This window comes from Canis lupus, chromosome 3 (genome assembly GCF_011100685.1).
Source record: "Canis lupus familiaris isolate Mischka breed German Shepherd chromosome 3, alternate assembly UU_Cfam_GSD_1.0, whole genome shotgun sequence".
Lineage (NCBI taxonomy): Eukaryota > Metazoa > Chordata > Mammalia > Carnivora > Canidae > Canis > Canis lupus.
This window is the reverse complement of record NC_049224.1, coordinates 88,951,994-88,977,837: the sequence shown is the minus strand read 5'-3', so window position 1 is coordinate 88,977,837 and position 25,844 is coordinate 88,951,994. Positions and strand designations below refer to the sequence as shown.

At 39.3% G+C, this 25,844-nt stretch overlaps 1 protein-coding gene across 3 annotated transcripts in view; it reads right to left on the bottom strand.

Annotated features, from left to right (window-relative positions):
* The window catches only part of KCNIP4 (potassium voltage-gated channel interacting protein 4), a 1,126,248-nt gene that overhangs the window by 516,121 nt on the left and 584,283 nt on the right, over window positions 1–25,844 (bottom strand). Inside the window, exon 1 of one of the 3 annotated variants that reach the window (XM_038533578.1) lies at window positions 11,958–12,169. The exons of the other annotated variants lie outside the window; for them this stretch is intronic. Within the exon in view, the coding sequence (XP_038389506.1) occupies window positions 11,958–12,057 (100 nt within the window). The 5' untranslated portion in view covers window positions 12,058–12,169. Of the gene's footprint in view, window positions 1–11,957; window positions 12,170–25,844 lie in introns of those variants that run through there. 3 annotated transcript variants of the gene reach the window in all.

The following is a 25,844-nucleotide window of genomic DNA, read 5'->3' as shown; positions in this document are numbered from 1 at the left end:
AACATATCTGGAAAGAATGATCTTATAGCAACGTACCCATGAAAGTGCTTACTTCATCCGAGTCAGGGAGCGTCTTCTTTTAAAATTATGACCATGGACCTCAAATGGGCATTAAGTACTGCCCGGCAATCTTCTTACATTTGCTCAGTAAATTCACTTCCTCAGGCACTGAAAAGACTGTACTTTCTGTCTCCTTAAAACATTCATTACTTGCCACCCCACAAATGGTTTTCACTTCACCTCATTTCATATTAACAGGAGAAAGCAGCCACAGCGTCTCTCAACGTCCCATTATGAATGTATGCACGTCGACACCAATATTCTCTGCCTTTCCCAACACATAATACAGGGAAGGAGAATCTCTGCTGCAGCCAAGGCCAACTCCTCTGTCAAAGCAGGGATCTCTGTTTATGTCCCTGTTGGATGCCCAGTCCCTAGAACAGCATCCAGTAGGAACTTAGTAAATACAGTTTGAATGGATGGATGGATGGATGGATGGATGGATGGATGCTTATGAATAGGAAAGAGTCCATCTCCCCTAAATGAAGAGGAGGACAAGTGCAAGCACAAAGATTTTTCAAGTGTATCACTCTAAATCTGTAGCACATATCTAGATACTCATATGAAGTAAAAGATTAAAAAAAAGAAATAAATGATAAATAACAGATGATGCTTGTCTGTGCTTCATTTCCTTTGTCTTTGTCCTACCTGGCTTTTATATGGGATCTAATAACTAATGGCCACATTGATAGAGCCAGCCACTGTCCGCTGATGGCTATTAGTCTTCACAACAATGACAAACTTAATGTGTGTTGAAACCGAGGCTCAAACAGATCAAATAAGTTGCCCAAGGTCAACCAATAAGTGAAGGAGGTAGGACTCAAATCCACATCTGTCTGATGGAAAAGTCCATGCTCTTTCCACTCAACCATTCTGCCAGTTGGCCTGTGAAACCCTCCTGCAAAGCTAAGCCCAACTAGTTTCTGAGTCAGTTCTGTGGGGGAATAGAACTGCATTCCCCTTACAACCAGCAAGACCTGGAAACCTCATGCTGCCAAATGATCTCACCTTCACTCAGCCAGTCAGTCATGGATCTGATAGCCCTGGACATGAGACATGAGACATGAAAGACATGAGAAACCCTAATGGGAACTTCATATCCACTGTCCTGTCTTTGAGGATGGATCTTGCTTTCTGTGTCCCTAGCCATGACCTTTAATCATGGCAAGAAAGGTAGGACCTTCTAAGCTCACAATAGGGGCAGTTCTTGGCATTGAGGGGCCTAAATCTTATATAATTTGAAGGAGGAAAATCTATCAGGAAAGATTAAAAACATCACATATACAAAGTTTGGCATGAGAGTTAATATTCACTTGAAATATGAATGGGAAGGAGACCACACACTTGGGAGACTCGTAGCTTAAGCTTCACTTATCCCAAGATAATTCTGTCTTTGACTATGACCTAGCGCTATCTAAGAGGCAAGTACATGACAGTGTGGATTCTTTTTTTTGAAGATTTTATTCATTTATAAGAGAGAGAGAGAGAGAGAGAGAGAGCATGTACATGCAGGGGGAAGGGCAGAGGGAGAAGCAGACTCCCCACTGAGCAGGGACCCCAACACAGGGCTCTATCACAGGACCCCAGGATCATGACCTGAGCCAGAGGCAGATGCTTAACCCACTGAGTCACCCAGGTGCCCTGACAGCATGGATTTGAATCCTAGGCAGACCACTTCTAGATTATAGACAGGTGATTAAAATTTCTGGAACAGGGGTGCCTGGGTGGTTCAGTGGTTGAGCATCTGCCTTTCACTCAGGGCATGACTCCAGGGTCCTGGGATTGAGTCCCGCATCGGGCTCCCTGCATGGAGCCTGCTTCTCCCTCTGCCTGTGTTTCTGCCTCTCTCTGTGTGTGTCTCTCATGAATAAATAAATAAAATCTTTAAAAAAATAAAATAAAGTTTCTGGAGCAAATACTTTATTTGTTAAATCTTCAGTTATATAACTGGTTCATAAAAAATTATTGTCAACATGAATAATGCATACAAAATGCTGGCCATAGTGTCTGGCCTACGTTCAATAAAGTACTCATTGAGGTGTCACTGGTATTCTTAGCAACTGATACCATCTTCTTGCTTCTTGATCTGGGACTTCTTTACCTGAGGCCCCACTTTAATGTTCCTTTGATGGCTTCCTGAATGCCTGAGCACCAGGCACTTGGGATTTAACCCTGTGTCCTCACCATCATATATCACATTTTGGCATGCCTCATCAGTTTTGTTCAGAGCCTTGTTTCTAACTGTGCACTGGCAAAGTCCCCCATCTTCCTGGGCATAACCCAATAAAACTAGAAAATAGCAATGCAATGAGAAATTTTCATAATATATTCTTAAGTAAATAAAGACCCAGAATTCTTATAATTGTGGCTGGTAAGATTATTCTTACTGGGTTTTATAAAAATTGGATACCATTAGCTCTTCTCCCAGAATGTGATTTACCAGTCTATCACAGATGATGCACTTATTATGGTATCTAAGGCTACCAATTAGTTTTGTCATTTCCAACAAGTCAATTAACCTTCCTGGGCCTCAATTTACTCATAAAATGAGGAGGTTGGACTACAGTCCTTATGGTTCTTGCTAGTTCTCCCCGAAATATTAGCAGTACAATGATCTGGGATATAAATATATTATCCTCATCTCAATGTGGGATATGTGAGTTTGAATATTTATCTTTGAAGCTAATATGGGGGGAGGAGGAGTTACTTAAGGGAAAACACGACTTTCCTTTTTTTGTGAAATTTGCCTTTTTGCCTTCACTGTCATAATACTCCCACTGTGGCAGGTACTTAAGGAATATTATTTGAATTGTTCAAAATGTCTTTTCTAGTAAAGTCTTATTAAGACAATTTACAATGGTCCTGTAGATGCAATTAAGAGTGAGCTCTATGTCCCAGGATCTTGAAGCAGCCTGATGAGGAGAAATGAAGATATTTGCTCACTTGCCCCAGGTGGCTGGTAGAAGGCAAAATCTAACTTCACAAGGAGGGATGGATATTTTAGGCTGAGCATGTGTGAAAGATCATTCATGAGAAGTACAGGCAGTATTTCCAGGTATGAGAGTGCCAACAAAAGGTAACAACAAATCAGTGTCTTGGCAGGTGTCTGAGGGAGGGCAAAGGGGTTTCTGTCTACCCCATGCTGAGTTTGGGGTAGGCAGATATGGTCTGGAAATTGATATCAAGGCCTATAAAAGAGGCTTGAATGTGGAAGACTTGTAGACACATATACCCTAATCTCTCAGTAGCTTCCCACTATAAAAAAGAATAAAACTCTAAGTTCTTATAATTGCCTGGTATGTCATGACCTTGGCCATCCCTCTACTGCTCCTACTACCCTCACTGGCTCACTCTGCTTCAGTTCCATTAAACTTACTATGCTCCTTGAGCACAAGAAACACACTTCCAGCCAAAGCTTTTGTACCGGGTCATGTCTTTGCCTGGAATCCTCTTGTTCTAGATTCTACTAGGTCTCATACACTCATTTCTTTCAAGTGTTGGTAAAAAAAAAGTCAGTTCCTCAGAAAAGTCTTCTCTGATAACTCTATTAAAGAAAAAAATGTTTTATTTGTTTATTTGAAAGAAGAGAGAGAGAACACGAGAAGGGAGAGAGGGAGAGTGAGAAGCAGTCTTCCTGTTGAGTAAGGAGTCCTGCTTGGGGCTCGATCCCAAGACCCTGAGTTCATGACCTGAGCTGAAGTCAGACACTTAACCAACTGAGCCACCCAGGTGCCCCTGACCACTGTATATTATAAATAACACCTTTGTTTCTGATCCTATATTATATTTTGTGCTTATTTCTATTAGATATCAGATTATGTATCCCTTTGCTACTATATCTTTTTGTCTTGTTTCCTCAATACTACATAAATTCCTCAAAAACCTGGCTTATGCTCATTACGATTCCCAGAACAATGCATGAAGCAAAGTAGAGGCATATATGTTTAGTGAATGAATGAATGAATGAATGAATGCTTACTATAAGCATGCTGTCTTCCATACTTTTTTGTAGTAATTATAGTTTGTATCTCAACACTTAACAGATTAGCTTGAAAGAAAGGAATTTTTATGTTTTTGCTGAAAGTTGCATCTCCAGTGTCTAGAACAGTGACTGACACTTAGGAGTTGGTCCGTAAATAATCTTAAACATGATTTACTGTGAGAATCGAAAGTTCCTGTGCTGTAGCTCCAAGAAAGAAAATGAATGGCTTTTGATTATAGTAACAAGTAGCCCCAGAATCAGTTTTAAATCCAACCAAATCAATCAACGACAACTTCCTATTAGTAAGAACTGCTCTTTGGAAAGCCTAAAACCCTGTATAACATCAACAGTGTGTTACTCTGAGCAACTGCATCCTACAAGTACAGCTCTCGCTTGCTTAGCAAGCAAGGAATTCAGCTTTCAGTTTCAGATATTGAGGGGTTGCCTCCTTTCTTTGGAAGAAAAGATGGTGCCTGACCTTAACGGCAAAACACACAAAACATCCTGGACAGGGTTCTAAGCCCCCACAAATACGAACTTAGGTCAATCCCCACAACAAACAGAAGAGGGGGGTGCTGTGATTATTCCCACCTAATATATAAAGAAACTGAAGTATGGGAGATTGGGGTGCTTACCTCAAGGCAACTAATATGTATGAGAGCTAGAATTTAATTATTGAATCCAATTATTTTGGCTTCAGAGCCTGTGCTCTTAGCATCTATACTCCAAGATCTCTCCATAAACACTGAAACCCACAATTGGTACTGTTTCAGCAGTAAGATTTGTTTTGATGATGAGTCTCCTGACCTGTTCAAAGGCTTTTCAAATAATTGCATCCGAAAGCCTGGATGGTGGGGGTGAATTTCAAACAGAGAGGCCAAGGCAGGCCTCTGTGAATGGTACCAGCTATGAATAAAGGAGTTTAGCTTCCTGCTTTTAATCATCAGAGGGAGGAACAATTAGGATAACTGCCCCTGTGATTTATATATGTATCTACTGAGTATAAAGCCTGGGCCTTCCAGAAATTCATCTACTGGGACATTGAATGGCTGCCAGGTAGTAACAACTCTCTACCACTAACTTATTCAGACAAATCATCAGGGTGGAAAACACCTCAGTTCATACCTCAGCTTGAGGGTGCTTTGTGGTAGTACCTATTGCTAATGATAAAACTATGCTAGAAATCACCTTACCATCAACCAAGTCTTAGAATCCTTGAAATGTAGAGTTACTGGTCCACTAGCAAAATAACTTAGGAGAGCTGTTCTTATTTTGGGTAAATATTTTGTGGATCTTAGATCACGTTCGAAATTTATTTTTTGAGTGTAATCCATGAGATTTTTTTTTTCCTTGGCAGAGAAGAGTTCTGTCAAAAACAAGTCACTTGGTAGTCATTTAATCTCTTTGGGACTCCATGTTTTCATCGATGAAACGATTGCTTTGGAGCTTGCAAATTTCTGAAGAATTTTCCATTTTACGAAGCCTCTATAAGTGAGTCCTTAGATTATGTGATCTATAGATGTATCTTTCCCTGTTTGCCCTCTTCCTTATTTGTTTATTTATTTTAGTTCATGATTACGGCTGCATTTTTACACAGATGCCTCTACATAGAACTAGAAGTAACAAGAAATCAGATTTTAAAAAGGAACTTTTTTTTTTTAGTTTTTATAGTCTGTAGAAAGGTTTTATATTAGGGGTGGCTTTTATTTATCTGTGTACATTTTATCCTATTTTTGAACATTTATCTTCTGTAGTCATAGCGAACACCATCTGGAACAGTGCCGCTATGAAGATACTGGAACTAATCCAGATTCCTTCACTTATTCCCTTGAGACTTTGAGCAAAGCATTAGCCTCTCTGATTCTCTGGTTTATCCACCAGCAAACTAAAAGTAACACCTGCAATCTGGTCTGGTTGGTATGATCATTCCAGGACATGGCATAGGTAACCCTCATTTCACCTTGTTTGTCCTATGGACTCTCAACTAAGGTAAGCTTTCTTCCTTCCTCCCTTGCCCTCTGTTTCCCATAACTAGAATGCTCTGTGTTCCTTCTGCTCTAGATCTGCTGAGAAAGGCTGGACTGTGTTTTCTGTTGATGACCATCCCGGTCAAGCCTAAAACCCCATTGAGGCTCGTGTTATGCTCTAAATCATTGCTGGATGCACCTCCTCCAAAACCCTACTCCAATATAAATCATCTTATTTATCTTTGTTTGCCTATGCTCCAATCAATCCCCTCCATTAATCTCAGATCCTTTCATAAATAATCCCCTTCCTGGATTTAAGGTCTCTTCTTTACATAGTTGCATCTTATTTTGAATTCCTTCCTTTCCCCCAAAATCACCAACTCTTCTCTGTCCCATCATTTTCCAGCAGTCTCACCTGTTACCCATAGACAAATCAGAAGCTGGCTCTGTCTGAGAACAAACATGTATATCTACTTTTTTCTCAATTTTACCCAAGGCCCAAATAAAGGCTATATTTGTTTGACTGGAATTTAATGCAGATTCATTTATGTTACAAGATTTTGTCTTATTTATGACAGGGGCTTTAGCATATTCTTTATGTTGTAGTTAGACTAGTATAGTCATTATGTCAGCATAAATATTTATGCCCCCCCTTCTTTTAAAGATACAGCACACATGCATGCGAGGAGGCAGGCAGAAGGAGAGAGAGAAAAGGAATCTTAAGTAGGCTCCACATCCAGCACAAAGTCCAACGTGGGGCTCAATCTCACAGTTGAGATCATGACCTGAGCCAAAATCAAGAGCTGGATGCTTAACCAACTGAGCCACCCAGACACCCCTGGATGCTTATTAAACAATGCTAGTGACTAAGTGTTCTGCATATAAAATGTGTTCTGCATACAAAATGTGTTGTAGAAACAGTTGATAGATATTTGACCTAACACCCTCACCTTTTCACCAAATTGTTTGCCATTGCCATCATGCTGGAATGCTGAGAAAATTGAAATTATGCAATAGGATATAGAGCCTCATGACCTGAGTTTGACTTCCACCTTTATGACTTACTAGTTGAGTAAGCTTGAGCCAAATTACTTAGCTTCTGAAAGTCTAGGTTTCTCATCTAGGATGAAAATCATAGTACCTACCTCAGAGGACCATGGTAAAGATTAAATAAGATAGTACTATAGAATACAATGCTATGTGAACACTTTAATTCACAGACTAACATTATACTGTATTTAACACTTGCCTTATATATAGGTAGTCTTCATAAAGCTAGATATTTATATTATTTATCATTATTTAATTTTTAAAAATAAAGTCAAGTAATAGCCCCAAATCACATGACTATTATGAGGCAGAGCTGTGATTAGAATCCAAGTGAATAACTCTGTATTCTAAGTGTGAGAATATATTAAGTATCTGAATATACTAAGTCCTCTTCCTTAGTTACTATTTAGACATTAATATTCTTGAGATAAAGGAAATATTACTATAAAAGATCCTAAAGAAATTCAAATGGTATAAATATTCCCTTTATTCCATTCCTAATTGGTGTAAAAAGTATGTTTCAGTTTTATAATACTTCCATAAATTATGTTTGTATTTCTTAAGCATTACAGCTTAGAAAAACTTTTCTGATCGTCCAACTATCCATCAGCTTTGGCATGCCATTGCATATAGGAAAGCAGAATGCCAGGAGAATTCAAAAAAAGAGTCTGCTTTATGACTTTCAAATAGGCTATTTAAGATGGAAATAATAACCCCCTTCCAGGCATCTCCAGCCCCTTGATCCCCATTAGACATCATGAAACGCACACACAGTCAGTACTCCTTTCCAGTTGACCCAATTTATTGACAGACCCAACACATCCACACTTCTGTCAACAGCACATGAGAACTAAGAATTTAGGTTCCAAACATCCATCTCTGTGTACATGGCTAATACCTTGTGTAGGGCTCTTGAGGAAGCTTGCATTACAGTGTCACAGATACCTGATAAATCAAGTGAGCTGAATAAATACAAAAGAAATTCTAATGCTTATTCATTCGACAAAGGACTTAGATTATCAGTTGATTTCCTTTTGTCTTTTTATTGAAGACAATTACCAATAAAAATGATTTTTTTTCAAGTCGTGCGTTATTGCATTTTTGTAAAATCTTGTCTTTTACAAAGGTTGGTAGTAGGGAGAAGGATGGTTCTTTCTTAATCCAGTAACTACTTCAGCATGATTTAATACATATTTGGGTGAAAAGTAGATATTTTCACAGCCCAGTGTTGCATATAGAGATAATGAAATCGCTCTGCCATTAAAATTTTGATTCAATTTCTCCCTGGAATGTGTTAACAGAAAACCACTTTCACGTTTATAGCTGGAAAGGAGGCAATTTATTGTTGTGAGGTTTTACGAGTATTCCAAACCAGCATAACTGTGGAGCTTCCTAAACTCCTCATTAAGAAGAGAGAGCTTATGAATTCACAACTCAGGAATTCTGTGTGTGATATCCTCAAAACTTTGCTCGAGTGGAAACTATTATCTGTATGTATACTGACCAGGTAATTAAGATTACTTTGTTTAAAAAGAAAAAAAAAAAAAAAAAGGAAATCTAACTGAATTACAAAAACCAAACAAACAAAAAAACAAACACCAAAAAAACCAAAACAATTGACCTCTGAAATGTTAATAAATCATAACATGATGTGTTTGTTATTGGAACTCCCTATAAATTTTGAGAAACTCTATCACAAGGATGCCTAAAATAGCAGTCCCAAATGTCAAAGTCTAGAGCTACAGGAAAGGACATTTCTCTATTCTCTTGAAATACAATGAAAATCTCCTTGAGGTATGATGAATTATCCCACTCTGGAAGAGGAGGAGAGATCAGTCTCACGGCTGTACTGCATAGCCGTTCCAAAGTAGGCCATTGATACCTATTTCATAAGAAAGGATACGTAGTATAGAAATGATCATGTTTTAATTATTGGATAGACTCATAAACTTTTTTGAAATGGAAAGTCTCATGGTGATATTCAAGTCCAGTTTTCTCATTTTTCGACAACTAAAGACATAAAGTGGCTTATCCAAGGTTAGAAAACAAAAGGGTGGCAGAGGAAGGGTAAGAATGTGTTGTTTTATTTTCTCACATTAAATAATGTCACTAGTAATGTTGCTAAATGCAACCCTTTTTGTTTATAAATATATACCATGGGCCTACATGTAGTGTTACATGTTTGTGCCATCACACACATACTGGAACAGAAGGACCCAGGATATCCAGGACCTAAACCCCCGTTCTTCTACAAAGAATGGGAGCTCAAAGTACTCAAAGATAATAAAAAAACAAATATTTCAGATTTGAATGTTACCAATTTATTTTGAAGTACATTTACCGTCTATATATTTGAAGCAAGATAGTAAATACATCCTGCAAATATAGTATTATATATGCCCTTGAGAACATAATGCATATTGCATATATAATAATACAAAAAGAAAAAAATTCCTATTCTGAATGATAGCTACATTGTGGAACAGTTTTAAAGTTAGAACAAAAGATTTAATTGTTTAAGAAAAAAATCAAAATCATCCTCACAGGACTTTAACTTAGGTTCACATCTTTCTACTTAATACTCGAATGTCTTAATGGGACCCATGAACAGCTAGAACTAAGAAAAGTGAAAGAAATCATTATCCCCAACTTACATATGTACAATGGTGGGCAAGGAAGGAAATTCCTAGGTGAAAATAAATCTGAATGAAATGAGTATCAGTGTTTATTTTTAAGAAAGCTCCAGAAAACCTATGAATATGCTATTTTGATATTAAATGATACTATTTATCATTTTCATTAATATTAGTCTGTTATTTCAAGTGTGCACATTCTGTTCTGTAGATTCAAACCATATACAATAAAATAAAACAACTCAGCCTATTCATGTGTTTCATATCTCCAGTAAGCAAAAGATGTGGCCAACTTAAATCTTGTTTTGAAGGTTTTCTGATTCTAACATTTAGTTTGGAGATAAGTCTTATACGAACTCAAAATGGAAAGCACTACTGCTCTGTTTCTATCAACTTTTGCAAATTAAGTATAGTTTCCCCTTCATGTGGTTATCAACATCTTACCATTTCAAAACACTTTCTAAAAATACTGGAAATAATTCAGATATACATTTTTACTGAAGTTTATGAGATAACACATTCTCTCCGTAGTATTAGTACAATATTAGCTTGGAAAATGCTGACATTGCAAAATATAAAACACAAGAAAGAAACTGTTCATACAAATCCGTACAATTTGGAATATAAGTAACAAGGGAAAGGAGAAAAAAAAATAGTTTCATACAGGTTAGAAGCTTTTAGCAGAAGGAAACACATGGTCTCATTTGGAAAAGTGAATGTTTGTGTTCCTGAAACAAAAACCAATAATACAGTAAATTTGATTCCAAAATCCAGAGAGAAAAAGCCCTCAACAAAAGAGTTTAAGGAATGACCACACACTGTCTATAAACCAGGTAAAACAAGTCCCTCCACATGGACTAGAAACACTGACACTATTCCATGTTACTGTCAGACTCGGGGGGGGGGGGGGGGGAAAGGGAAAACAAAACAAAACAAACCCCAGTCCATTAAAATAGGAGGTGCCTGTCACATTTGCCAGGTAAAACAACACACCAGTGAACAGAGAAGCCAGATCAAGGTACTGGTTTTATGACAATGCACAAGATAAAGTCAATTTTAAAGAACAGTTACCACTTCCAGGATTTAGAATTTATCTTCTTTTTTGCACTATAAACGTCTCCATCACGGAGGGCTCTAAAAGAGCATTCTGCAAACTTACTTTAACAAATCTGGCTCTCCACCATCCCTTACCCCACAAGGAGTTACGAATGTAGGTTTCTGATAACCTACATCAGAGTGACACACTTAACTGTAATTTGATGTTTGCTATTTGAAATTGCAGTCATGTCACATGTGGTAGTCTCTCTCTGGAGGACTGGATTAGTTGTGGTTGTAAATACATTTATAACATATTTGCATTTTTACTCAAGTTTAAAATTTGAAACAACACGGATACCAAAGCATAGCTATGTCACATAACATCTAGGGATGCTTTTCAAAAATTGCTCTGACAACTTTAGAGAAAAAATAACTAGCTGTATGCAAACATGCTCTCAAATGTGTTCTGAGCAGTAGGAAAATCATAATATAAATTTACACAGATTCTCAAAGAAACATTTAATTACAGGAAAAAAATATATATATATTTAAAGAAAAAGATGATTGCTAAGGAGAATAGAAGAATGAGCCCCTGAGGAATGTAAACAGTAGCACTTGAAATACAACTGGCCATTTGGAATCTATGTTAAAGTATGTCATGAGCTGGGGACTCTGCCCCTTAGACTGTACCTTGAAATGTAAAAAGGTAATATTATAAATGCTTCTCCAGACAACCTTACAAAAAGCTTGCCATTCTTAGGCTCTCATCTTAAACCATAAAAAATTATAATAAATGTATAGCTATTTCCATGTGACGAATGCATTTGCATAGCAACAAACAAATAGACCTCACAACATACCCGAATAAAATTTGCTGATGCAATAAAAGGGGATATAAGATCTAAAAGAAATCTAACATCAATATGGACTAGACGCTCTCAATATCACAGACATACCAATGAGTAACCTCTAATTTCCTCGGTTTTGGTTCTCACATTTTGATTCAGTGTTTCTCACAGTTTTAATGTTCTGCTCTGAAAACATTACTGAAACTTACAGAAAAGTTTATTTTATTCATCTTTCCTACTCTGAAAGATCTGCCTGTCTTCATGTCCACCCCAGAGTAACATTTCTCTGATCTCATTTCAGGTGCCTTTCACATCCGCTGAAGAAATTTTTATTGCAAAACAGAGAATTTTTAGAAGTCACTAAAAAGCACTCCCTTACCTTCTAAACCTGCTTCAATCAGCCCAAACTGTTCCAATAATTTAACAAAAAGCACAATGACGATCAGAACTGCTATCATTTCAAGCCCTTCCAAGTTCATGGTCAGCTAGGTCATGGTCCGACCACAGCCAGTGAGAAGTGCTCCTCTGCCTGGCTTTCTTTGTAAAGCCATTAAACTACATTAAGAAGGCTACTGCCAGAGGAGAAGGGGAGGAGGAGAGAGAGAGAGAGAGGGAGAGAGAGAGAGGAGAGAGAGAGAGAGAGAGAGGATAAGAGAGAGAGAGGATGAGGGAGAGAGAGGGAAAGAGGGAGAGAGGGAGGGAGAGAGAGAAGGGAAGGAGCCGAGATGGAGAGGCTGAGAAGGGCGTGAATCCGAGCAATGCATCCATCCCGTCCAGGTCCAGGGTAGCAAGAGGCCAGCAGTGGCAGCCGGATTAAGCGGGCCCGTCGGAATTATCGGCTTCCAGGTCCTCACTCTTGCACAGAGAGCCAGCCCCGCAAGGAGGAAGGCGCAGATCCCCCGAAGACCCGAGGTCGCCAGGACAGTCCGAGGAGCAGTGATGAGGGATTGATGCTCGGCGGCTCCTGGACCAGCGCCCGCCGCCGGCTTAGTTGGGCTGCTCGGTTGCCTTGGCAACGGAAACTAAGCCAGGGCAGGACTCCCGCTGCAGACCCCGAGGAGAGGAGCATCTCGAAGCCCAGAGGCGAGGGACAGCTTGGGTTCGGCTGCTTCCCAAGCCTGCTTACTGGTCACCCAAAGCCAGCGTGTGTTTTGCCCCGACTAGGTGAGCGCGCAGAGGAGCCAGGCTTCCCGGGGCCCTTCAGGATTTACTTTCTTCTCAATGAGTTGCCCTCTCTGAGGGCTGGGTCTGAGTCATCGTGAACTAATATTCTCCGTTGAGTAATATCTGCCACACTGCTGCAAAGCAGGCGTAGGACAAGCTAATAAATATTCTGAGTATTTGTAAATGTTAGGGTTTAGCAGGTACCTTATGCATCAGCTCACTGCCGTTCGATAGACGCCAAAATAAATGTTCTTTTCAATGTGTACCTCCAATGCTTGTGTGTGTGTGTGTGTGTGTGTTAACTGAGGTAGGTAGATTCTGAGCCAGTAAAAGTTTGAGAACAGCAACAAAAAAATCCAAAACAGAACTTTGGAGTTTCTGTCTCTATTCGACACAATCACTGCATTCACTCCTCCCCCTCTTACTTCCCAAATACTTCAGGCCTACATTAAAATACAGAATTTGGGAAAAACAAACAAACAAGCAAGAATTAGAAAGCATCTCAAAAAGCCAATCCAAGTCTCTTGTTTCATAGATGAACAAACTGAGGGCCAAGAAAAAAATCCTGAGAGATCCAACAAAGGCAGAGCAAGGTAGATGGGGTCAGGCATCCCTAACTCCTAGCTGGCTTTTGAGGCAATGTGGTGTAACAGTGCAGAGAATGGACTCCAGAGGCAGACTCCCTGGATTCAGGTATAGGACCCCTTACTAGCTGTGTGACCTTGGCTAAGTTACTTAACGTCTCTGTGCCTTAATGTGCTCATCTGATGATGATAATAGCACTTTTCTCATTGTACTGTTGAGAGAATTAGCGAGTCATGCTTTTAGAACAGAGTGAGTGTCGAATCACTCCTAGCTTTTCTTTCTTTCACAAGTGTCTCCATGCTCCATTCAAAGTAGTCACCCTAGGATGGAGCCCTCACCCTATCATTCCCTTACTCAAAAGCCTTCCATGGCTCTTTATTTGCCTACTGAATAAAGTTCAAGCTCCTTTGAACAGCATCCTAGTCCTTCTAGTCTGGGACCAGCTTGAGAATTGCACCTCATTGTCACTACTTCCGTACATCACCTAACGTGACAGCTCAGCTTCCTTCTCCCAAACTCACTCAGAGTGTGTCCATCTCCAGGCTTTGTTGAAAATACTATCTCTCTGGAAAATCCTTTCCTTACCATTTCTGTGTGTCAAGTCCCTAAAACTCACCCAGGGAACTTCTTCGAGCAGAATTGTAGGAGAAATCTCTCCTGTTTTTGGTTTTTTACGGTACCTTTTCTTCTTACGATACATTATATTATAGCCACTTGAGCACACATCTTCACAACTTATGAGTAGGCTTCTAGGAGGCAGAAATCATGCCTCCTTTACCTTTATGTTCCCCACGTGTCTCCTTGAAGGGCACGTTACAGTTCACAGATATATGGACTAGATATGTGTTGGATAACAATAGTCACCATTAATTGGGTAATTACCATATACCAGATCCTTTATACACATTACTTTTCCCTCCTAGCCACTCTGGAAATAGGCACAATTAGATAAGATTTACAGAGAAACACTAAGCCTCAGAGAGTTTAAATAGCAGGCTCAAGGTCATGCCACTGGTGAGTGATAGGCTAAGTTTCAAACTCTGATTTGTTCAACTCAAAGCCCAATATCTCCCCCCTCCCATTACTCTAAACATCTTTAAACAAATTAAAAATCCAAACAATACAAGTGGTTGTCAGCCCAGGAATGAAGCCCAGGAATGAAGGTTATAACCAAAATGTTCCTCCCAGACTGTTCTGCAGCCTTCTAATTAATCCACCAACCCCTGTAACTTTGCAACAGGAGAAGTTTCTAAACTACTGGTTAAATAAATTCCTGGATCTTCCTTCCTGCTCTTTTACAGGATTATTATTACTTAAACACACATCTCCCCTGGTCTCTACAGAGGATTGTTGTACATTTTTCTACCCAAGGGAACTCAGTAGAGCCCCTCAACTTGCCGGGTAAATGAAAGTCAAAGATCAGGTCCTTTATGTTGGTATTCAAAATTGACGTCCTGGCAACAAAATAAAAAATAAACAGTGGCACTACATCAAATTAAAAAGCTTCTGCACAGCAAAAGAAACCATCAACAAATTAAAAGGCAACCTACAGAATGGGAGAAAATATTTATAAGCCATATATCTGATAAAGGGTCAATAGCAAAATATATAAGAAATTCAAACAATTCAATAGAAAAAAGAATAAACAAAAACAACTTAACTAAAAATAGGCAAAGATCCTGAATAGACATTCTTCCAAAAAAGACATACAAATGGTCAGCAGGCACATGAAAAGCACTCAACATCATCATTAACTATCAGGGAAATGTAAATTGAAACTTCAATAAGGTGTTACCTCACACCTGTTAGGGTGGGTATGATCAAAAGATAAAAGTGTTGGCAAGGATGTGGAGAAAAGAGAACTTTTGTGTACCGTTGGTGGGAATCCAATTGGGAGTGCCATTATGGAAAACAGTATGAAGTTTCTTCCAAAAATTAAAAATAGAATCACCACATAATTCAGCAATTCCTCTTTTGGGTCTATATCCAAAGGAAATGAAATCCATACTTCAATACCTGCACTCTCCTGTTCATTGATTGGTTACTCACAACAGCCAAGATATGGAAACAACCTACGTGTCTGCTGATGAATGAATAAATGAATGAATAAATAAATGAATAAATGAATAATGAAGAGAGAACCTGTCACACACACACACACACAGGAATATTATATAGCCTTTAAAAAGAAGGTAATACTGGCATCCGTGACAATATGGATGAACATAGAGGACATTATGTTAAATGATATAAGCTATGCTCATAAAGAAAAATGCTGGATGATCTCACTTATATGTGGAATATAAAAAAAAAAGTTGAATTCACAGAAGCATGAGTAGAATAGTGGTTATCAGAGGGAAGGGAGATGGGGCAAATGGGAAGAAGCTAGTCAAGAGATACAAAGTTGTAGTTTGTAGGATGAAAAAATTCTAGATACTTAATGTAGAGTCTGATGACTGTAATTAGTAATACCATATACTTAAAATTTGCTAGCAGAGATTTTCAGTGCTCTCATGAAAGGTAACTATGCAAATAGACAGATATGATAATTAGATTGACTGTAGTAATCATTCTTCTCTCTCTATATATATATATAGAGAGAGAGATATCAAAATATCATATTTTACATCTTAAATACATACATACGTACAAATAAATACATACAAGTTTATTAAATTACAATATATCGATCTTCTTTTGCTGAGAACCATGTATGGGTGGGTTGTTAATAAAAACTGCCAGGGTGAGGGTCTTCCTACTGGGCCTGGATATATATAGTGTTCCCTTGGAACTGAACTGTTCTTCCTAGAGCCTGTAGGTTTCCTTTTGGATCATCATCTACCTCCTAAGCCCAGGCCTCTCCTCTTGCTGTTCCCACTATTGGAATGCATATTCCCGGATCGCTCCAGGAACCAACAACTTTATTTAGGTCTTGGCTTCGAAATCCCCACCATAGAGAAGCCCCTGTAACTGTCCTGTGTGGAGCCCCACCCCTTCCCCTAACCTTGGAGTCACCACCCTCTACTTTCCTCCAAAGCACTATCACCACTGGACACATACATTTGTTCGTGTGCTCATCTGGTATCTCCTCCTGCTAGAATGTAGCCTCCTGTCTATGGAGGCAGGGATTTGGGTCCATCTTGTTCACTGGGATACCCTTGAACTTAGAAATAGTTCCTGGCACTAAGAGGCAGTGACTAGCTGTGGAATGGATAATGTAACTGATATTCTCCCCTTCCTTAAAAAGTCACCTGCTCCCGGACTCATCTGTCCAGACCCCACTCCCTGTGATCTAGAGTGCTAGGTCTGCCTGTGGACACTTGCGAGGTTTCTGCAAACCCTCCTATCTTGACCATGCTCTTTTCTCAACACTTTATGTGAGTAGGATTTGTGGTTCCTGATGAGGTGACCAAGGAAAGCAATATAATGAAGACAGCAGAGAAGGTCTCCTAGTCCCAAATATCTAAGCACCACTGGTATGCAGGGTGTGAAATAACTGGAGAGCATCCACTCCCATCCTTTCCTTGTCAGCTGAAGGAACACCACAATCTAAATAGGTAAAGTGGCTCCGTCAGTAAGTCCTAGTTTCAAGTCTTAGCTCAAACTTAGATTGAAGCATTCACCCGATATTTTTTCTTCCTATGGAGCCTGACATTCTCTTTTAAGAGAGAAATATTGAAATGACCAATACAAAGGAGAGACCTGGGTACCGACTCCAGATCTTTGACATCATTGAAGTTAGACTCTGAACCTCAGTTTGCTGTTCTCCAAAATGGGACCAATACAGCTCCCTTGGGAGTGTTGTGAGGATTAGATACCACACCATTTGTAAGTGACAATTGGGTTACAGGAGCACATACGTTGCCAAGCACGGGGCTAAGCATGTTGGCTGTTCCATCCTCACAACCACTCGTTGGGAAGATAAAGGTTTCTTTCTCACAGACCAAGAAATGGAGGCTTGGGAAGAGTTGGTAAATCCCTCCTCATCCCAAAGCACCAGAAGCCAGTCAGGCTGGTAGTTGTACACTGACTTTCAGGTCATTCCCCATGTGAAGGACCAGGTATATAGTAAGCACCTGATAAATGCTTCCCTTCATGAACACACAAACATCACTGACCTAAGTATCCAACACTGTTATTAAGACTTTTGAAAAAATTGTTTGCCCGTTTTGAATTGATGCAATTTTAGATGCAGGTGCCTCTGCCCTGTGAGTGGATGGATGGGGGAAGGGGTGAGTATGACATAGAGGTGAGGGAGGGAAATGCTGCAATGACAATTTGCCGAAAGCTTCTACATGGCATTTTCCCAAGAAACTAATGAGGAGGGTTAGAGGCAGATCCAGGTCTCACTGCTTAAAAAGAAGGTTCAACAAAACAACTTGGGGAGTCGCTCAATCTCGACTGCCACATGAAGGTTTCCTTGGCTTGTCCCCAGAAAAATAAACACACTTAATTATGGACACTTTTACTCTTGTACTTCAGAGCATATCAATAAAGTACAGTTTGAATATTAAAAATCACCAGTTACTGGCAGGAATGAACACATTTCTGCTTTGTTTTCAGCAATATGGCTTTTGGAAGGTGTTCTCTTCCCAAATGAGAGATGAGACTGCTCCTTGATGAACTGAGGCAGAGAAGAAAGAGATTCTGCTCATTTGTGCCCTTTTGCTTGCAGGTTGGGATGGTATTAACCAGAATGAAAGGAGAGAAAGGCTTCTCCATACCCTACTCTCTGAGCCTCAATTAGCTGGCCTGGTCAAAGATGAAACTTCATGCCATTTATTTCTGATCACTTATCATTTATTCATTTGTGAGGTTTTTTGGTCCAGGCACCATACAAGGGGATGGGAGCAATCACAATCCTCTCCCCTGTCCTGGCAGAGTGCAAAAATCTATTAAAACAAAATTCAAATGACAATAGCTAATTTTTTTTAGGATAATAATTATTTGAAAGAATGGTGAGCTGAGCACTTTGTATGTATTATTTCAGAGCATCCTCACATAAACCCTATGAGGTGACAGCCATTAGTATTTCCATTGAACCAGGGGAAATTGAGGAACAGTGGGTTTCATAGATTACATCAGGAAATATCCAACCCAGGATTTGAACTCGGATCTGACCCTAGAGATAATAATCAGATAGTGTTTTGGGTAAAATTGCAAATAACCATAATCCATGGCAGCATCTCTAAGTAAATATGGAAAGCATCCACTTAGGCTTGAGTGGCAGGGGAAGGTAGGCAAATGGAATCAAGATCAACTTTATTGCATTAGGCTTACACCATATAGACATTAAGTCGTGATTTTTTTTTTTTCCACAGAAGAGTAGTCTGCATTGCATGGCCCCTGGAGAATAAGACTAAATCTTGGCAGAGAATTCATGCAGAGCCTGGAAAATACTCAAAGCCAGCCAAATCACTTGTCCCAACGCCCTCATGACAATTGTTCCCTCGTTTTTCAGGCCATCTCCCATTCTGACATGCAAAATGAGCACCAGTTGCCTGCCTCTAACTCATTTCCCTCCTTTGGCAGTTACTCGATCTCAGGGAAGCCTGGCTAAATCCCATGATTGAGTGAATAAGGAGGATATTTGAATTTCCAAAATGAACTGAACTAACACCAAGCAGCAAGGCATCAAATGAGGAATTTATTTCGGTGGTAACATGGAGAAATAATAACTCACATTCATGGAAATACCTGGGAAATGCAGAGGTTAGGAGCACACTTGGGTTCAAATTCCCATTTTGCTGCTTTAGAGCTTCATGATTTCGGGGAACTTGCTGAGCTGATTCATGCAAAGCACACAGAACAGACACCGGCGCCTTGTAAATGCTCAATAAACGGTACCTATTATTGTTATTACTTATTGAGCCCTTGCTACACCTCAAGTACTGCTCTAATTGTTTCCAGGAATTATCTCCAGAAATATACCGAACTCAATTAGCTTACTATTATTATTATTCCCAGCCACCATGTGTATAAAAATAAGTGAGGTATCTTCCATTGATTTGGGATTCTAAAGAAAACACATTTCTCACATTTGCCCATCAAGATTACCACCATCTTCACCACAAGTAATATGGGAATGATTCATTCAATTATAATGCCTTGGCTTTTAAACTACTCACCTTAAGAAAATCCATCTAGGTATCCCTAGGTATACCTGTAAATCTATATAATATATCTCTACCTTCATCTCTATCTATATCCAATAGATACAGAGAGAGACAACATTGAAATAACTTTCCTGGACACTGGTTTTTGAGACTGTCATAGTCACTCTCCCTTCTGGGACACTCTAGAGCATGAAAGATATAACGATGTCTCAATGTAGCACCAAGATCCACTCAGGTTCGACTGCATTTTCTAAGAACCCGGTCATCTCCTGAGGAAATTCACCTTCAAGGACATATTCCACCGCTCATCGGCCTCACCATCCCCAACCGACGCATCACACTGCATGTTCCATGACTAGAAAATGTCCTCAATGGTAAAGAAGCAACAGTGCACCAGGCTTCACCAGACAACCCTGACCTCAGGATGAATAGCAGAGACAAAATACTAAGTTCTTGAAGGCGGTTAAATGGAGGAAGAATAGACAGTGACTCAGAAACACTCTGAAGCTGTACTTTAGCGCATCTTTCCAGGATTGAAGACCAATGGGGGGAATTGTAAATAGTGGCGCTATTATCCAGCAATGGCAAGAGAGAACAGAGAGCTGCTGTACAAATATATTATTAGCTGGTGGTGCTCAAAATTTAGTGTACTTCAGAATTACCTAGAGATGCTCTTGAAAGTGAATCTTCAGACCTTCCCCAGAGATTCTGATTTAGAAGGTCTTCGGGAGAGCCCACGAATCTCCTTTTTAATCAAACATTCTAATGATTCTAGTGCAGAACTTCTCTGGACCACACCATGAGAAACACTGCATTAATCTGCCGAAACACGCCCCCAGTAAGGAACACAGCCTCCAGGGAGACATTTCCCCAGCTTATTAAAAACTAGCCGAGAGTCACACCTTTCACAAACTCGACACGGTTAAGAATAGATAGGAGCTCCATCAGTTTCTCAAACTTCTCTAGAAAGTTTTTTCTCCTACTAGAAGGAAGGCATTTTTTAAGTCATTTGTGAATAGATACAAGTTTCCATTCCATGTTGTCAAAGTATATTTTGATGATTCATTCTCTGCATCCATCGCAGGTTTCTTTCACCAGGGAGCTTCAGATGTAGCGTAAATGGAGCCAGGACTGTAAACCTTTCCACCCTTCTCGGTGTTGCTACACATCCTGGCTCCCTTCTTCTCGAGTCTATCCCTGGAACATCCCCTGTTTAGCTCCAAACACAATCACCTAAGTGAGGGCCAACATCGATACACAACCATCTTAACAACCCAGCAAAGTGAAATAAACAGCAATTGATGGATGCCGATGCTCAGAAGCGTGAAGCTGATTTAGATAAAGTAGATATTTTAGTTGGAGATCTAATAAAAAAAAACCAAACAGCAGCCACTTGGAGCCTTTTCCCATTATTCCGCTGGGGATAATCTTCATCTAAATCAATACTATAAAAGTAACAAAAGACACAAAGTTATCCGATGCCTAATTCATTTACTCTGAAATTATCTAAGACTCAAATAATTGAAACAGGATTATTTATGTGATCATTAAACCCAGGGCAATTTCTACAGATTTTAGCCCCGCTTAATGGAAATCTTAGCTGCGGATATATATTTAGCCAGATTTCATTCCAAATATTCCTTCCAACAAATTATTCCTCATTACAGTTGATATGTTGAACTTCCTCACAGTAACAGAGTCTAAAAATTGTTTACCCTTTTATTTTAGTGCACTAAATAAAAATATGAAAAATAATGCACAATTTCCTTGAAAATTATTCACGTTACTTTTATGTTGTAGCTTAATTACTAACAACTCCAACTTAATCACTTTAAATAACCTTGCTTTTTAACAAGAATATTTCAAATGTAATAGCAATGATATTTATCTCATGCTAGGATCAAGTTTTGCACAAGAATCAAGCATATATTTTATGTGAAACACACATATGGACTTGCCATTAGTAGGACCACACTGAAAAGAAAGACCAGCAGCAGCAGCATAATGGAAATTGCACTTATTAAATAACAGGAAGTGGCCCTAGAGAAGGAAAGATGATCTTTTACAGATAATTGAATGCATGCTATATTAAATTTATTTATAGCCATCAACAGATTAAAAAATTTTTGAAGGGTCATCAAAACAAGTCAGTCAAGCATGACCTGCTGGGTCTGAGGACAGTGCTTCTCTGAGCTGTTAGACTACATGGAGTCATTTCCTACTGCTGAATGCGCAATGATCTAGGAGTAAAGGCCCTAGAATTGGACAAAGAGAGAAACAGAACTTCAAAGCAGTTAAGACAATGAATTTATATAATTTTTCTGAATGACTTAGGACAAGACAAATTATACTTCACAGTTTCTGTGGATGAAGAGTCTGATTATGGGTGAGCTGAGCCCTCTACTCAGGCTCAAATCAAAGTGTAGGCTGAGGCTCTGGTCACATCCGAGGCTCTGTCTGGGTCTGCTCCGAGACCACTGGTTGTTCACAGAATTCATTTCCTCGTGGATGCATGAGTGAGATCCCTACTGTCTTGTGAGCTGTGGGAAAGGGACCACTCTCAGTTCCCAGAAATCGCTTCGGGTCCTTTGCTCGCTCTATGACATGTCACTGACAGTGGGAAAATCTCTCTTATGTTTCAAATCTCACTGACCGCTTTTCAAGGATTACTTGATTAGATTAGGTTCACCCAAGATAGTCTCCCTGAGGATGATAGAACTCTGTTGAGCCTCTCTTGCTCTTCTGACCCACTCTCAGTCTACACTGTTGTCAGAGTGCTTGCTAAAAGCCTATCATTCTCCCCCTTCAGTTTGTAGTGGTTTCTTGCTGACTATTCAATGTAATCCCCAAACCACAGCAAGGCGCACAAGGTCCCTCCCAACCCTCTGAGGAGCTCTCCAGCCTCATCTCCTGACAATCTGCCTTCACGTCCTGTGTTCAAATCATGCTGAAATATTACTGCAGTCAAACTGCCAGGTGGATTTCTGTAATTTCTTTCTTCCTTTCCCTTCTGGGAAGTTCATATCTATCATTTAAGAATCAGCTTAAATATTTCTACCTGAGTCGGGTCTTTCACAAAGCTCTTCCCCAACAAGGTTGACCCCCTTCTTTCTGCTTTGTACTTAACTATGGTCCTCTCAAGATTTAAGAGCTGGTTGACACAACCATCTTCTCTATGAAACTATGAGTGCTTGAGAGGATGGATCATATCTCCCACTTGATACTCAGTACTTATCCATGTGCCGGGAATATATTAGTTGAGTGGTAAAAGTTATAATAAATGAAGATGCAAAGGAGGAGAGGAAAGAAAGAAGGAAGAAACTAATGGCATGCTGTCTGCAGGGCAGGACTTAGGCTAAATGCATAGCCCTCCAGCAAAGGATCACCGTAGCTAGAATCCACCATTAACATTTTTAATTTTTCACATTAAGTATCCCAGGTGTCCTGAAAAGAACTTAAATGGTAGAACACATTAATCTCTAACACCTTGGTGTGAAAGAGTTTCGTTCATCACTTCTGTACAAGAAAAGTGAGACCACTGACAACCTGACAACTTGATGCCTGATGACACTAATGCATGAAGAAGGAGATATTTTAAGAGCCAGTTTGTTAGCTGTAGGAACCTCATCCAATGGAATAGCTAGTCAAACTGGAAAATTCAGAGCAATTCTTAAACAATCCAGAGGTTCTAAGACAATCAGTAATCCACAAAATTGTGCCTCCCCCCCACCATTTTCTATTACATTTTTACTCTATTGAATATCCAAATTTGTTTCCTTGAAATAATTATTTACTAACTACTCTATTTCCTGCTGATTGATGCAGCCTCCCAAATTATTAAAGCAACTCTATAGCGGCTGACTTTGGCAATAGGAACAACTAGCTTAGGGGTTCACATATCCCCTTTCTCTAGGAACCCACACTGCCTTACGTGGTATCCTCACAGGTAACATCAATTTGTCCTTATGTTCTGCTCTGGCCTTCACACCTCAGGGATGGCCAGCCATTCAAGAGACACTGTAAAGGTGGCTCAGTGTTCTTGTGGGATGGAAATGCTTGTCTTTAGCAAGAAGAAAGATTGGCATCTGATCTAGGTACTGAATATTTGTATTGTTTGTACAATATGTTGGATTTGATCAAACTCAATTCAGATGCCAACAGTCCCTTTTCCATAATTGTTGAACTCTAATGATTTCAGCATAAAGTTAATCAACACATTTTTATTAATAAGCATAGGAGTCATTATGATTAATTAACATAAACCATAAAAATATACTTGTTATTCAGTGACCAAAGAAAAAACACTTTTAATTATTTTTCTATGACTCTTTTTCTTTAGAGGGAAAACATACACACAAATTCATGGGAGAGATCAAATAGGCAAATATGTATTTTCATCAACGAGTTTTTTTTTAACAATTAGATAATTTCAAGAACCTGGTAAGTAAGCAAACATTCATTCTTATTACACATACAAAATGAAGGTATAGCTATAAAAAAAAATCGTAAAGTAAGAGCCAATATGTGTGACTATTTGTTGTCAGGACTCGTGTATCCAAATGAGTCTTCTACTCTTAGAAGCCTTGTTGGGAAGTTACACAGTGCTTCCGGTGATGCTGCCCTTGCTCAAATATATTGAAATTCCCCTTTGGGGAATTCCCTTAAACTTCTGGCTGCCATCAGGCAAAAACTTTCAATCCTCTGCACCAGTGAGAATAAGAATAGATGGCACTTTTAGAGCCACATCCTTATTAAGCTTTTCTGAAAATGGTGTGTGGCTCCAATGGTGGATGCCTGAGGGCCCCGGAGATGGGACGAGCATCTTGGCAGCTGCTTGAGCTTCACATGGTAGCTTCATTGTCTCACCTCACCATGCATGTCATTTGTGGCTAACCATCAACTGTGAGCTCCTGAAGTTTGTAGTTATTGGCTATGGTTCCACCTTCAGATTCTTTCCATGTACATGAAATCAGTAGAACCTAGAGTCTGCCTGAAGCCTACATATATCCTCACTGCCATTAGCATGAAAAATAACTCAAGCTTTCCCCAGCTCACAAGAAAGCCATAACCCCTTCTCCTCATATTTTGACTACTTTATATCATGTAAACAACATCGCCAAAAGGGAAGATATGGAAGAGAGAGAGACAGGCAGCTTAGCTATTTTTCACTGATTTATGCAAATGTTTACTAGGAAAGAAGGTTGACATTCATGGTTAAAATAAGCCTTTTGTGTTATCGTTGAACTTCAATTATGTACTATCCTTGCCTACATTACCTGGGATAATTAGAAGTTCACAGCATCACCATGAGTCAAAGTAATCCTAATAATGAATTTCTTGCTACTCAGGGTAGAAATGTGCCTCTACAATTCTATTCTACTTGGAAAGGAATCTTAGATGCACCTCTCACTTAAGCTCCTGACTTTGAAAGTTTGAAATGGGATTTTGAAAAGGTCATTTTTCTATGTATTTTATCAGTAATTTACTTTTATATTTTTGGGGACTTGTGCATTGTGGAACAAAGTACTTTGTTACTTTTATCCCACCAAATAGTGGGAGAAAAAAAAATCACATGCTATTCCATGCGTTCTTTTCTTTCTAAAACTGTTACTTTTTGTAATGTTCCCTGATATATGTCCTTAGTAACTACAAGTTTATACATGAATTTGGGATTCATTTTGTTAAGGACCCTGGGCATACAGAAGAGCTTATTTTTCTCTTCATAAGTTTAATCCTATAACTTTACAAGGGTAGCAAAAAACCTTCACAATTTTATGTTCTTCCTGGACATCAGAAATACAAAGAGTCATTCAATCAGGAATTGTTTAGAAAGATATTTAAGCCATTAATAAGCTATGCAGAAAACTCAATATAAATCCTCCATTTTTTAAAAATGAACTCTTTAATATTATGAATTTGATAATGGCTGTGCACGCCTGGAAAGAATGAGGTGTGACTCTAAGCAGATGGCATACGAGAGCAGTTTGAAGAGAGAACTTATAAAGGTAAGTCAGAGGAAAAAATACATTAAAACACATTCAGGGAGGTACACCTTCTAATGTGGTCCTCAGGGCAAAAAGAGGGAAATGTCAAAGTCAAGGGAGCCAAGGCCTGTCTGCTCCCCAAGATCTATCAGGCACTGTTCATTCTTCACACCTTCAGATTGGCTTCAGTCACAGCTTTGATCTTGTGGCTCCATTTGCATGTTCTTGGATCAGTCATACCTAAGTCAGGACAGACTCAAGGAGCAGCAAGTCAACAGACAGATGTATGATAGAGCATGGGATGAGCCTTGTCTACAGCCCTGCTGTGATTTTAGGATCCATTTGTGACTAGTGGTTTACTGATATCTAAATCCACAGTTTAGCTCTAATACTTACCTCTCAATTACTGGGATTCCT